The sequence below is a fragment of the Suricata suricatta genome, chromosome 5 (genome assembly GCF_006229205.1).
Source record: "Suricata suricatta isolate VVHF042 chromosome 5, meerkat_22Aug2017_6uvM2_HiC, whole genome shotgun sequence".
In the NCBI taxonomy this organism is placed as follows: Eukaryota; Metazoa; Chordata; class Mammalia; order Carnivora; family Herpestidae; genus Suricata; species Suricata suricatta.
The window spans coordinates 55,903,440-55,917,225 of NC_043704.1; the positions used below are offsets into that span (position 1 = coordinate 55,903,440).

The 13,786-nt window shown below is 38.9% G+C and overlaps 1 protein-coding gene across 2 annotated transcripts in view; it reads right to left on the reverse strand.

The window, feature by feature from the left end:
- Window positions 1–2,508: 2,508 nt before the first annotated feature.
- Window positions 2,509–13,786, reverse strand: part of GUCA1C (guanylate cyclase activator 1C) — a 29,653-nt gene continuing 18,375 nt past the window's right edge. The window contains exons 3-4 of one of the 2 annotated variants that reach the window (XM_029940885.1): window positions 10,206–10,293; window positions 2,509–2,678 (exon numbers count right to left, since the gene is read on the reverse strand). In XM_029940885.1, coding sequence (XP_029796745.1) covers window positions 2,509–2,678; window positions 10,206–10,293 — 258 coding nt within the window. Of the gene's footprint in view, window positions 2,679–10,147; window positions 10,294–13,786 lie in introns of both variants that reach the window. The other variant, XM_029940886.1, reaches the window with a different exon arrangement.

The following is a 13,786-nucleotide window of genomic DNA, read 5'->3' on the forward strand; positions in this document are numbered from 1 at the left end:
TGCCATGTGGGCTTGCCTGCCCTTCTTAAAAATAAAGTTCCGCCTTGGAAAGGGAAGGGGGTCCCACTCTCATCTCTCCCCTTAATCCTGGGGTCCACTTGGGAGGACGTAGCATGAGCATTGGGTAAAGTGCATGGAACAAAGATTCGAAATCTGAGGGGCAGCATCCAGAGAAAAACTTAAACCTACCCAGGATAAACTAGACAAACTAACCATGATTCCAAAGAGGGTGACAGGTAGAAAAGGATCCAGGTAAGAGGCAACAGGGTGACTGGAGTCTGGGGAAGCCAGATGAAGATTACAGAGTTCAAAGCCTGAAGTGCAAGGTGGGGCCGGTGATGGAGCAGAGCCTGGATGCCCTGGGTATGGGACCTGTGTCTGGTGAGGAGCTCTTCAAGTGTCTACTTGGCTCACACCACCTCTCTCAAATGTGCTGACCATTAAGCTATCTACACTTGGCTCCAACTTCATCCTTCCATATTGCACTCTGTGATGCTAGGCTGGTGTTCTACTCACCACATTGCTCCTTTGCTGGCTGGTTCCCTGTTAAGCTCAGCCCGTTGGTGGTACTAGAGGGACACTACCAGGAAGTAAGTCTAGGAAAGTGGAATCCCTTCTTTGAGTCTCGAGTGCCAGACATAAAGTGGGGATAAGAGCCCCACTGCTGGCTTTTAGGATTAAACAAGCCCACTCAGCACAGTTCTAAAGCAAGTGCCATTGCCTGCAAGGAAAGGAGGGGTGGGCTGCCCACCTGCATGAGCACTGACCCTTCAGTCATTCCAGGTGCAGAACCAGGCAGGACCCAGTTAGGGAAATGGAAGCCGCACTGATTATTTGAGTAGAATTAATAAAAGGGATTAATAGAAAAGACATTGGAGGACTAAAAAAGTGAAATGGTAACATAGAAATGACAGGAAGCAGTCACCCTTCTAGGCTGGAAAAACAAAGGAAAGAGGCTGGAGTTATTAGAATAGAAGGTTGGAAGGGGAAACTGGGGCCCAGTTTTCTGTGGAAAGACGCTAGAAACCTCAAAGGAAATTAAGGGGAAATGAAATCAACTGCCACTGTTAGGGTAGGGCTATTGCTGGGGCAAGACTGTAATGATGCTTTCCTTTTCACTTCTACTGTCAGGAAGCTCAGCGTCCAAAGGGGAGCCCACTTTCAGCAGATGAGTAAAACTTTGTGTCATTATGGCTGCAAAGATTTCTCTTACTTTGTGTCATTATGGCTGCAAAGATTTCTCTTACTTTATTGACAATTTTATTTCAACATATTTTATATTATATTGTGCACTTTTGAATCTCCTCAAAATCTTTTCAAAAACCACAAAATATTTCTACGTCCATCTATACTATCTTCATCTACCTGTTCATCTATGCATTCATCTATGGCTTCTCTACCTCCATTTATTTTTCATTTCTATTGCCTCCTCTATACCTCTATTGATACTTCCATCCACATCTGTAACATTGAGAGAGGGACATCCAGGTCTGTACTTGTAGTTTTAGTTGTATGTTTTTAATTCAAATTTGAATATGAAAGCATCATTAAGAAGGTATTATTAGTATAAAGACAGCTCACATCTGCTCTTCAGCCTCTACTGTTCTTCCATGAGAAAGCCTTGCATTGACAGATGTACTAATGGGCCTGTGATATAGAACCCAAAACTTAAAAAGTTCTAACCCATCAAGAAATCTCATTCATCATTTCATTTTTTGGAAAGGATATAAAAAATGAAATGTCAGAGCTATAATGTCAGGACCGTTTAAAATGTCAAGTGCTTGTTGTTGCATAGCCTGGATTCTGCTGTTCTGATCAAACCCCCAACTGGCATAATAATTACAGATGATGCATTGCATTTTCATGCACAACTGGACCCAAATTTATAACAAATCGGTGGAAACGTTCTCATTGCCCAGCCTGAAATTTTCTCCTTTTGCTACACAGCTTAAGACTTTTCCTTTGGAGCAGAACATTATTACTGATTCAAGACAGGATTTAGGGTAAGGAATAAGAAAAAAAGGAAGAAAAAAGTATCTCCATAGACCAGAACTCGGTTGTTTATAATACACAGATCCAACAGGAGCCAAGAGGCAGCAAATACATTTGCTGAAAATCTGTTTAAGAAGAATGTTTAACTATGGAGACACTGCCCAGATAATCTAGTTCTATTTCAAGATGCAGATTAATTTAGGTGTGGAAGGAAATGCACATGTGAGCTCTATTTTGAACTTATATGGAGACAATCCTTCAGTTTAATCATCATATTCTAAATCTTCAGGGAGAGTCTTAATGTATAAACAGAAAAGCAACAATTCTTCCACCTATGATCTTTGTAGACATCTCCATGGGACTTAAGTGATGTACTCACAAGCTGAAACCAATGGTAATAAAACCCTAAAATCAATAGCATGTATACGGGAGAATTTCATTTCTTCTCTACTGCAAGTTTTGCAGCCACTGAAAGTCAGGAAAGGCATTCATAGAGCCACTTCATTTCCACTGTTCCTAGGTCAGACTTGTCACATGGTTTGAAGGAAGCCTCCTTTCTGAGTCTTGTTGCTTCTGATTATAGATTATTTTCAGTACATTGGAAAAATCAAAGCTCTTGGAAACAATCTCCAGAAGATTCTGATCTTTTTCCATGCCATTGATAAATTCTTCTAAAGTCAATTCTCCTAGAAAATAATAAATGAAAAATTAACAAAAGGCTTTGTCCATACCAATCACTGGTGTATACGATATATTTCCTGATATTTTTATTGATATTCTTCTGATATCCTTTCACCTCAGTCAGACTCTAAACTCTTTGGATATCCTTATACAGAAAAGCATTCAATGATAGGATTGCCAACGAAAAGAAAGATGACCAATACAATTTTTAAGTTGAGAATCAACAGCAATGCACCTGTGTTCACATACACACTGACGTCTCTGCTCAGTATAGATTATTTGACTTTTAGTCCTGGAGATATGATCAAGTGATAGAAGCATGAATACTGTGGATTTTAAAGATCAGGAGAAAATAACTGTGTGCAAGGCTGTTTTCAATATTCTTCTCTCTGAGGAACTAATTGCAGGGACTGTCCACAGTTGTGAGGAAGGGTAAACATGTATTCATTCCGCATACAATTATTGGTCAGCAGTTTTCTTTTCTGATTTTTGGTTCCTAATTTCATCACTTCAGCTTAAGCCAAATGGTCATGCTGGCCAGTCCAGTGCTGTCAAACCATCACTGAATAACTGTGTGCCCTGGCGGCCCTGTTTTGCCCCTACCCTCATCCTACAAGACAACTTTTAAACATATTGTGGGAGATGGGGGGGTTCTCTGTTGGCTCATTTGGACCATAAGTATAATGGTACACGCCGGATAGCTAATTGGTGCAAGCATAACCCTCATGCCCCTGTTAATCACTATCTTGAAAATATAGAGATCCTGTCCTCCCTCCATATTCCCATCAAGTAGAATGTGCGGTGGAAGGTGTTGTTTAGTGTTCAAGGGCAGCTCTAGGGCTGGCCACCCTGGAGTGTCTTCCTTATAACCAAGAGTGTCCAGGTGGCAGGCCCTGATTTCCCTGGAAGTGCTGTCCATGAAAGGAGAAGAAGGGCCTCTGATTGTCCCCAGGTTGAGCTGCTAGGATATAAAGCTTGCCTCACATAGGTGGGAGCAGCAGATGCTCTGTCCAGTTGGCCACTCCTAGACTCCCAGTATGTCAGCTCCCCCAATAAAGCAATCAGATTACTGGTATGGAAAAGAGAGAAAAGATGGAATTTCTTTTAAAAATTTTTTTTAATTGAGATATAATTGACATATATGTTGTCTTTGGGTCTTTCCTTTGACCTCAGCAAACCACCACCCACCCCGGGCTTCAAGTCTGCTGGGATATGGCTGCACATGAGTGCATTAAAGTTGGGGGCTAGAGATGTGGTTCCTGATCTCAAAGATATTGTGCCAAATTGGGTTTGTGGCTAGGTGGAAGGCCAGCCAAAAACAAATCAAGAACATTTGGTAACTAGAGAATGGGTAGCTGGGGCAGAAAGGCAGCAGGAACTGAAGTTAGATGTTACATGGACTTGTACTTTTTAGTGGACAACGCCAAATATCCAAAACACCACAATAGTGATTCAAATATAAATAACCATGAATCATCACATTCTCATAAGATACCTTTTGGTCTCAATGGCAAATTCTAAAACACATCTTTTAGAGGGAAATTGAATTTCTTCAGTTCGATGTTCCTTGTGTTTTCCTTATGCCAAAGAAGTTTTTGCAAAACCCGTAGGGTAGGAATGGAGTCATCTATGTCTCACAGGGAAAGTATAACCATGGAATAAAGCAAAGTTAAGAAGAGAAAACTAACAATAAGGAGTCATAAGTGTGTGGTTGGGGAGGGTCACATGGATGCAGAGTGGTGAGTCATGGTAACCAGAAATAACAACAAAACACCCCCATGTTTGCAAAGGGAAATAACAGCTGCTAAATTACCAATGCAAACAAATTTTTTTTAATTTCTAAGGGCTTAGCATGACCAAGAGAAGTGAGAGTGGAGATGGGGTAGTAAAGTGCTTTTGTTTTTGCTCTTTTAAATGTTTATATATTTTGAGAGGTGAGGAGGGGCAGAGAGAGAGGAAAGAGAGAATCCCAAGCAAGCTCCATGCTGTCAGTGCAGAACCGAGGAACCAGGAGATCATGACCTAAGCCAAAATCAAGAGTCAGACATTTAATCCACTGAGCTACCCAGGTGCCCCAAGCGAAGTGGATTTTGACTGCTCAGTTATAACACTTGTCTGTTGTCACCACTGCTGGTGGAAGGAGCCATGTCTGAGGGTGTGGAGGGTATAGACATCACGTCAGGTGAAAAGCAATGCAGATTACTTACTGGTGTGGAAAAGAGAGAAAAGATGGAGTTTCTTAAAGAAAATATTTTATTTGAGATATAACATATATAACTTTTACAAATATTCATCATCTCACACAGTTACACTTTATACCTTTTTTTCTTGTGATGACAACTTTTAAGTTCTACTCTCCTGGCAACTTAGAAGATGGAACTATTCCGTGTTTTGGTTTTTTTTTCACTTTTCTCAAAGCACGTGTGACCTCTGCATATTCATTTTTTTTCACATTACCTACCCACATACCATAAAAAAATTTCTTTTGGAAATTAAGCCAATTTCTATCTATAGAAACTTATGTTTACTATTTCTATCTAAAGTACTTTGAAACTTTTCTCACTCTTTTCCCTCCAGTAATTAGCATTCATTCATTTTTTCACCAAATATTTATTAATCCCCAGCTACAACTGCCATTTCCTCCACCACACGGCTGGCAGCTATAGCTCTGGAATGTGGGAGGTGCTCAGAAAACATGCTGATAAACTGCTTTTCTTTATCTGATGTTCTTAAATATTGTTTCCTAATCCTCTTTAATTTGTGTAAGGATTTTTGCCCAAACAAATTAAAAGGATGGTTTCTGAATCTCTCTATAAAGGATTGCCTGTACAGGTCCAGAAGCCTCCCCTCAAAAAAAATCTACCAGCAAAGTGCCAAAGCCAGTAAGTGGTGACTGATGGAGATCCCAGGACTCAGAAGGGTCTAAACTAATTCTTGGAGTTTTTATTATTTTGTTTTATATTTAAAGACACATTTCAATATTTATAGGGCATAATTCAGGATGCACAATAGTTTTATTTCTGTATATTGAAGTATATATATGCTTATAATTTATACCTACATTACATTATTTAGTAGTTTGTTGAGTTGATGGACACATTTTCTCCTCCTGGGAGCCTTGAAGGTCAATGGTTTTCCATCACTCACTCAATTTCAGCAGGTTCATTGATGTGAATATTTCCCTTAGTCACGTTTTGACGGGGATTATCTTACTGATATTCCTGGGCCCTGTATTTATTTGCATTAACATCTTATATTATCTTTCAAAACAAAACAAGAAATGACCTCCTATCCCCAACCCCAAATAAAGCCAAAATTTACTATACAGGCCCATGTTAGCAGTTTTGCTTAAAGAAGTCAGCTGATTTTGAAAGGAAGCAGCCCATGTAAAGGACTTTTTTTTTCAATTCCTTCTCATTCTTTTCAGTTAGAACTGGTGAAAACTTGTGGTGGGGCTAGGAAATTAGTCAAGATGGGAATAGGAGTCCCAGGAGATGAGAATGACCAGATTTTCAAGGGCAGATGCCAGTGAAGATGTTAAATGACACAGTTTTGTATTCATTAGCAAGGTGGCACTAGAGGTTTTTAGCAGCATTTTATAGCAGAGTTTTTAAGTGCAGCAATTTCTTCTTTTCTATGAGAAAACCCGATTCTCTCTTATCTCCTGGTAGTTCTGTTTCCAGTTTGACTCACTGTGACTCTCATGGCTTTCCACAATGATCCAGTAGAAAACATTGGTCCTTCTGGGTAAATGCTCAATAAGATGTCTTCCTTTATATGATGTCCCTGTTTTCTGTTACCTCAAATATCAACCCAATAATCACCTCTTTCATTTCCTCTTTGGCCTTGTTCTGTCTCTTTTCATTTTCCTGGTTTTTTATTATGAGCCACTTAAGCCTCTCCTGACCCTGTACTACCTGGTGCTATGTTAAACTTGCCTGATACACTTTCTGCACTTGATGTCGTGAACAGCATCTATAAATCTTCCCAAATCATGTCAAGAACAACTCCTAAGCAGTGCATGGTAGAATGCAGATTGCTATTCTTCCTGCAGGAAAGGGTGCAGAATTCCATGCTTCATCTTTTATCCTGACTAGTCTTGCAGTCTTGCCTATTTATTCTTCAATAATATTGAATGTTGAGCTTCAATTTTCTGTCTTTGTGATTCTCTTCAAGTTTTCCTTCCTGATGCTTTTATTTGTAATATAAAAATAAAAATAGCTTGTTGAATTATTACAATAATACATGCTCATGATATAAACTTAAACAATACAAAAAGGCGCAATGAAATGAAAGAATCCCCCCTGGAACCTCTTACTGCCCCCCCATTTCACCTTCCATTGGTAATTAACTCCTCTTAATCAATTGCATTTATATTTTATGAAGTAGCAATGCATATGCACATATATGTTAATTTCCAAAACAGTCTAGACAACTCTCTTCCTGTAGGAAGATAGCAATGCATGTTGTGCTTGTTCCTTCATTTCTTCCTGTGCTTTTCATATGACACCTTCTTACCAGACACTCATTCATTTCACAACTATTTATAGAGCACCTACTATGTGTCAGGAAGTATGAGCATGCAAGACATATTAAAGTACATAAAACAGAAATAGTTCTTGCCCTCGTGGCGTTTGTAGATTCTCATCTTTTTATTTTCTTAGTATTTATCCTACGCTTCTCTTTTGATTAATCTTCTGCCTCCAATTTGCTAACTACCATGATGATAACTATGTATAGAATACGTCATAGCTGTTGTGTATTTTTCTGTCCCAGTAGATTCAATGTCATTACTCGTTTGTAATCAGTTTGCAGTCAAACTGGGATTTTCATATATATTCTTGAACGTTGTTGTGTTGTATATTGGTGTGTTGTGATCTCTGATCAACGTTCACTGGATTATCAGATACCAATAGCGTATTTCTTTGTTTTGAAAAATTAAAAAATATGTCGGCACATAGTCAACATTATTCTGGTATACTTGATTGATCCTCTTTATTTCTACCAACACTGATGTTTTGATAACGATGATAATAAACAGTTTTTAAAAATCTTATTTGAGGCATGTATACTTAGGTTTGTACAAACATGAATAGACATTCTCCCCCGTGGTGCCTACTCTCCTTTTATGTGTGAATAAAACACTTTATTTTCCTCTGTCAAATACTGGCAAAATCCTTTTACACTTCTGCAAATATCAACCTTCTATGTCTTCATTACTTTCTTTTCCTTGCCTTCTGGTGCTCTGGGCTGTCTTTTTCCAACAGTACAATTTTAGCATCCTTTTCTTGACATAGGGAATGACCCAGCTGTCTCTTGATGAGATGATAAAACAACCTCCAATAATTTGCATTTGAAAGCAAATTCTATCAGTTTTAGTCCTGTATATGCATTTGCCAAGAAACAGTGGTTCACCATTCTTCCAAAATGTAGCCTATTTATTTGATATCTTCATTGTAAAAGGCAATGATTTTTTTTCCTTGAGTATAAGTTTTTATCAGAGGAAATGATTTGTGTGATTAGTTCTATAAGCTATTCCAGAAGTCATAATGCATTCTCTTCCTTTTGACACATTCTTCCAGGTCAAAGAGCCCATTTCCCTGACTGCATGTAACCTCAGTTACTGCCCAAGAAAACACCTCCACATGTCCAGATTTGTATCCTCCACCTCCCTCTTTCCTTTTCTAGGCTCTTCCCATTATATCCCCCATTTTAATGATAGCTTATACTTTGTTTTTTAGGAAGCTGTTTAGGTAATAAATAAAAAGTCTTGCATCATTTTCTTATTTTCTGGAACACATTATTTGTTCCCTCAAACTAATAGAAACCAAGCCCCTTCTTAAGGATACCACAGCCCTCATACTTTCTCCAGGAGAGATCACCTTTCCTATCTCCCAACTTCCATCACTAGAAGCAGGACTCAGGGACACTTTCAACATTCATGACCTGCCCTTTTGAAATCCATTGTATTACTAAGTCTAAAACTTTCACAATGTCCTAGCTACTTCCAGGACACTCATCCTTTGGTCAACAATTTCAGCCCCAAGCTGAAATGGTTTATCGTTTCTATGCCAATCTCTGCTATACCCCAGCACCTTTAAGATTAAAAATTAAACAGAACAAACCTACAGCATTTCTCCTGTTTGGTGATCAGGATTTTCAGTTGCATATTCCACACAAGATTTTCGCTGGCCTCTTAAGATCTTCCACTCTCTATTTCTCTGGTCCTTTTCTACCTTCACTTAGTTTCCTTGTCAACTTCAGGTAGTCTGAATCTGTTTTTTGCAAGCTTTCACATGAACTTACTTATTTTATCCTTCATCTATATAGACCCAAATATGAGTGATTACAACCAAATGGCTCTGATCTTGGCAAACTGGAAAATGAGCATACTGACTTGAAATTGAGGTGAGGCAGACAAGGACTGGGTCCTTAGGAAGGAGCCTGATGCTATTGATACATTTCCAAAGTATTTTTCTGGGAATTATACTCTTATCCAGTAGTTGGGCTCGTTCATAATGGCGATTTCATTTAAACTCCCTTCCAGCCTTCTCACCACTGCATCCTGCCAGACAGATGCCACAGTAGAACTGCCACACACAACATGGGTGTCTACTGCCCTCTCGTGTCCATTACAAGAAGTGACCCATGGTGGGCATGTTGGTTCTGTGGAAAAAGCTACTTTGGACTGATGACAACCATGGCTGGAGTCCCAGTGCCTCAGATCTATCCTTCCCTCCCCTCTTTCAATCACTTACTAACATATGTTCCACAATGTCAAACTTTCTGTTTTCAGGGAACATTCCTAGCTAAGCTGCCTCAATCTCAAATCAATATGCTCTGCTGCCAGTTTACTGATATCAAAGCCATTTGGTGTAAGCACCCTCCCTTCGTCTGGAATGCTAATATCCTCCATTTCACTCAGCCTCTGAAGAGGAAGTGCACCTTCTCTGAGCTAATGAAGAACCCAGATTTTAGGGTAGCAATAGCAGATGAAGAAATGAGCAGAAATAGTAGAAATATAGGAAAGGTAAAAAGAACAGAAATGAAGGCAAATACATACAACCCTTCCTAGAAATGTGTCATCAAAGGAAAGGAAACAATCTGATAGAAGAAAATCACAAAATCAAAGAAATGATTTTTATAGTATGGAAAACCTGAGTTTATTTGCAAGTTGATGAAACACCTCTAGTAGAAAGGAATAATTACTAGAACATACCCCAGAGTCAACAGCAAGTCCTTCATATCATATTCTCCCACTTCTCCTTCCTTGTATCTCCCTTTACTCATGTTCATATATCCCAAAGTGTTAAGCACCATGAACTGAATATACATACAGTCAATAGACATTTAATCAATTGAATTGTACTGACTGAAGAACACTAGACTGGCCAAATTATGAAGCCCAACTAGGGTTTACTTGAAAGGCTCATGCTTTTGCCTAAATGGCACTCCAACCCATCACCGCCACCACCTACTTTGTAAAAAAAGAAAAAAAAAGTGAGCCTGAGAAGGGAGAGTAATTGCCTTACCATCATTGTTTATATCGATCTTATGAAACACCAGGTTGGTAAATTCTTCAGGACTCAGAGTTTGCTGGCCATTGAGGGCTTGTACAGCCTGCAAAGAGAAATTATATCAGAGAGTTCAATTTTGCTGGAAGCAAATGCATTTTGTGACATTTCTACCCCAAATGTGACAGAATTTTGGGATATGTTCATGTCATTTTGTTGTCCAACCTGTTCTAGTTGTTAAAAATAAATAAAAAGATTGTATGTCAGTTCTGGGTAATGAGGCTTAGAAAATTAATTAACTGAATAGAATCTGAAGTTTGATATTATACAGCACAAAGGGATCTATTCAACATATTAGGTAACAAAGGATGCAAAAAGCTTAATAGGGAAAAAAAATTGTAGTGGCCACTGTCGCAAGAATTCTGGACCCAGAAAACAGACAATATTCTCAACTTCAGACCAATTGTCATTAATCTTATGGAGGCACATACAAGGATATTCTGCAAGCATCTAAGTTCTCCTCTGGCTCCTGACGCTGGCACCTCTGGTCCTTTTTGCCCTTTTCTAGAATGATCGGCTGGGAAGACAGATCTGTATGCCTTGGAAGGACACTGAATTTCTCTCACGCCCTGCCAGCACCTTTTCATCATAAAGGCAGTCAGGGAACCCAGGGGAAAATGACATTTCCTGCTTTCCTTGAGGGAAAATTTAACTACTCTCTCCCTCTCCTTCACTGCCAGGTGATTAAATGAAATGAACAATATTTGATGTAGAAATTCATAATAAAATGAAAGAGAAACAGAGAAAGAGCGAGTTAGTTACCTGGGAATTTGAACATAACTATACTGATTGAACATGAAGGGATCGTTAGAAGAACCACTGGCAACATAGTTTAATTGAGGGCCTGGTCTGAAACAGGACTACCTCTTCTGTGGCTTTGCAAGCACCACCAGTGCTGAATCCAGGATGAGTCACAACAGTGGTAGAGCACCACTCCTGGCCTTAGCCAGTGAGGCCTCACAGTGAGATAGAGGGTAATGGTTAGAGTAATGGTGGCATACATATAGCATCCTATTAGATGAACATTTTTAGCATTTCTCAGTCTGTTGGCAAAGGTCCCAGAAGTGTAAAAACTTAACTAGGCGCCCAGTATTTCCACAGCCTGAAAGGATAAGAAACCACATGTAGAAGTCATAATAAAAGATTATGAAATATCTAGGATTTGTCTGTCACCCATCTCTGGACAATATAAGTGAGACTGAAGGACTGACTGGAAGGGTGATGAAGCCTGAAGGGGTATTTTCGGAGGGAGTCCTCAGCGTGCCCTGTGTTTTCCCTCTTTATAGGAGAAACATGGTGAGGGCTTGGGCAGGGAGGCATGGTTTGTTTCCTTCTTTCTTTCAGCATATCTGCACTTTCTCCTCCATTTTGCTCAGCCTGTTTCTGGCCACTCTCTGAGTGGGAGCAGGAGGAGGTAGGAGAGAAGGGTGAGCAGGATAGGGCTGACTCTGCAGGCATGATCACCGTTATCTAGTGTCAGAGCTCTCTGGACGACAGATGTTTAAATTTCACTCTTTCTCTGAGTGACACTCTCTTGCACGTCCCTAGATATGGATCATGTATTATGATTCCAGCTGACCCCTCGAGGCTCCTTCTACAAGCTGTAGGTCTCCCCAGTTGCTATTTCAGGCTAGACAATTCTTTCTTGTTCAGAATTGTGCTATGTGTTGTAGAATGTTTAACAGGTCTCTAAACAATAGAGAGCAGTAGCACCCCACACGCACTCCACACACGCACACTCCTCCACTCCCCAGCTGACAACCAAAATGTCTCCAGACATTGCCAAATGTCCCCTGGCAGAGAGGTGCAACGTCACTCCTGAGAGAGAATCACTCTCTACTTCTCCCTCCAGCACCCTCCTCTTCTGAGACACCCTCACTTCTCCAAGTAGCTCAGCTGGACAAGATCCAAGGCAACTCTGTCAGCTTTCTCCTGACATCAGATCCATGAAACAAACCTTTGTCCCAACAAATTCTGAGCATGAGATCCTTCCTAAACTTTACCCTTTACTCTGCTGCTATGGTCTGTTTCATTAGATTCCTCAGATTCAAACATTTGAACACTGTGTTCCCCAAACATCAGTGGTTTCCTTAGATCCCCATGCTATTGACTTGAGGGTTTTACCCAAAAATCCCTTCTAATAGCCTTTCTCAAACATCCTCCTGACCGTTTTATGCTTTTGAAGTGAAATTAAAATGTAACTACGTCCTTTGTAAAATTTTGCCTATAATCTAGTACTTCCTTTGGATCTTTTGATGGCTGGGCTGTATTTTATTTTAACATCCTGTTATCATGCATTGAGAGAACTTACATTAAACAGTATGTAGCATTCTTTACCCGATTTTATTCACTTGCGACCATCTAGACCAGTCATTTTTTGTAAGCACATATTCCATCACATCAATTTATTTAAATTTTTTTCTTTTAGGTCATTAATTTTTAGTATTTTACATGACTCTGTGATGTAAACCATAGAACCTTTATCTTTGATGATGCTGATGATTGATCTCCTTACCAAAAATGTTGACTCTAAAATGGAGATACACGTTTAGCCTCTTGATGCAGATTACCAAATGTCCAGGAATGTTATCTCCATTTATACTCTCTCCACAGTGTGTAAAGGCACTTTTCTTAGAGTGCCCTTGCCAGAGCTACACCTGATTGTTGTTAATCTTTATTAATTTAATTGGAGACAAATAGTGTCAATTATTAAATAAATTTCTGCTCTGTGCTTTAATGTTTCCCTATTTTCTTTTTGTTCTCTTTCTACACACTTCAAGAAGACCTCAATTAGCTGCTTAATAGTTCTTTTTTCTTTACTCACTAACATAAGTTGTAACTTTTAACTAATAAAAATCTGTACAAAAATTTCCATAAGATTTGGACAAAATCATTTCTATCTTATCGTTCCTCCTAATTCTTTTAAGAATCTGATGACCCTTTCTCTCCCCTCAAAAGTTGATAACATTCAGGAAAAGCGTTTTTCTTAGTTTCATGGTCTTCAAGGATTTCCAAAGGCCATTACTGCATAGATCTCAGGATAAGAACCCTTTCGTTGAACACTGTTTTGGAGGTATCTCCCCATATTTGTATGCTCTATTATATATTTAATGTTTTAAAAATAAATTTGAATATGTTTATGTAAGAGGATGTTTTACAATTTACATGAGTTGGGCATTCTCTAGGGAATATTTTAGATTGCTAATTTTGTATTGCAACATGTAATATCTATGCAGAATTTTTAAATTTTAATGCTTACAAAGTTCAGTTACAAAGTGTATCATAGTACTTTTTTGTGAATTATCTGTGTGAGATTAAAGTGAAAGCAAGTTAGTACTATCATACTCTTGAATTCTTTCCATCTGTTCGTTAACTCACATTTGCTAAAGTTTTAAGTATTAATAGCTTTGTCCATTTATTGAGGTGTTTAATTATAATTGTAGTTCTACCCACTTATTTTTTTTGCATTTTGGTTAATATTTATATTGTGTAGTATGTTTGTAACTCAACTCCTTCATCTATAAATGAAAGAATTTGGA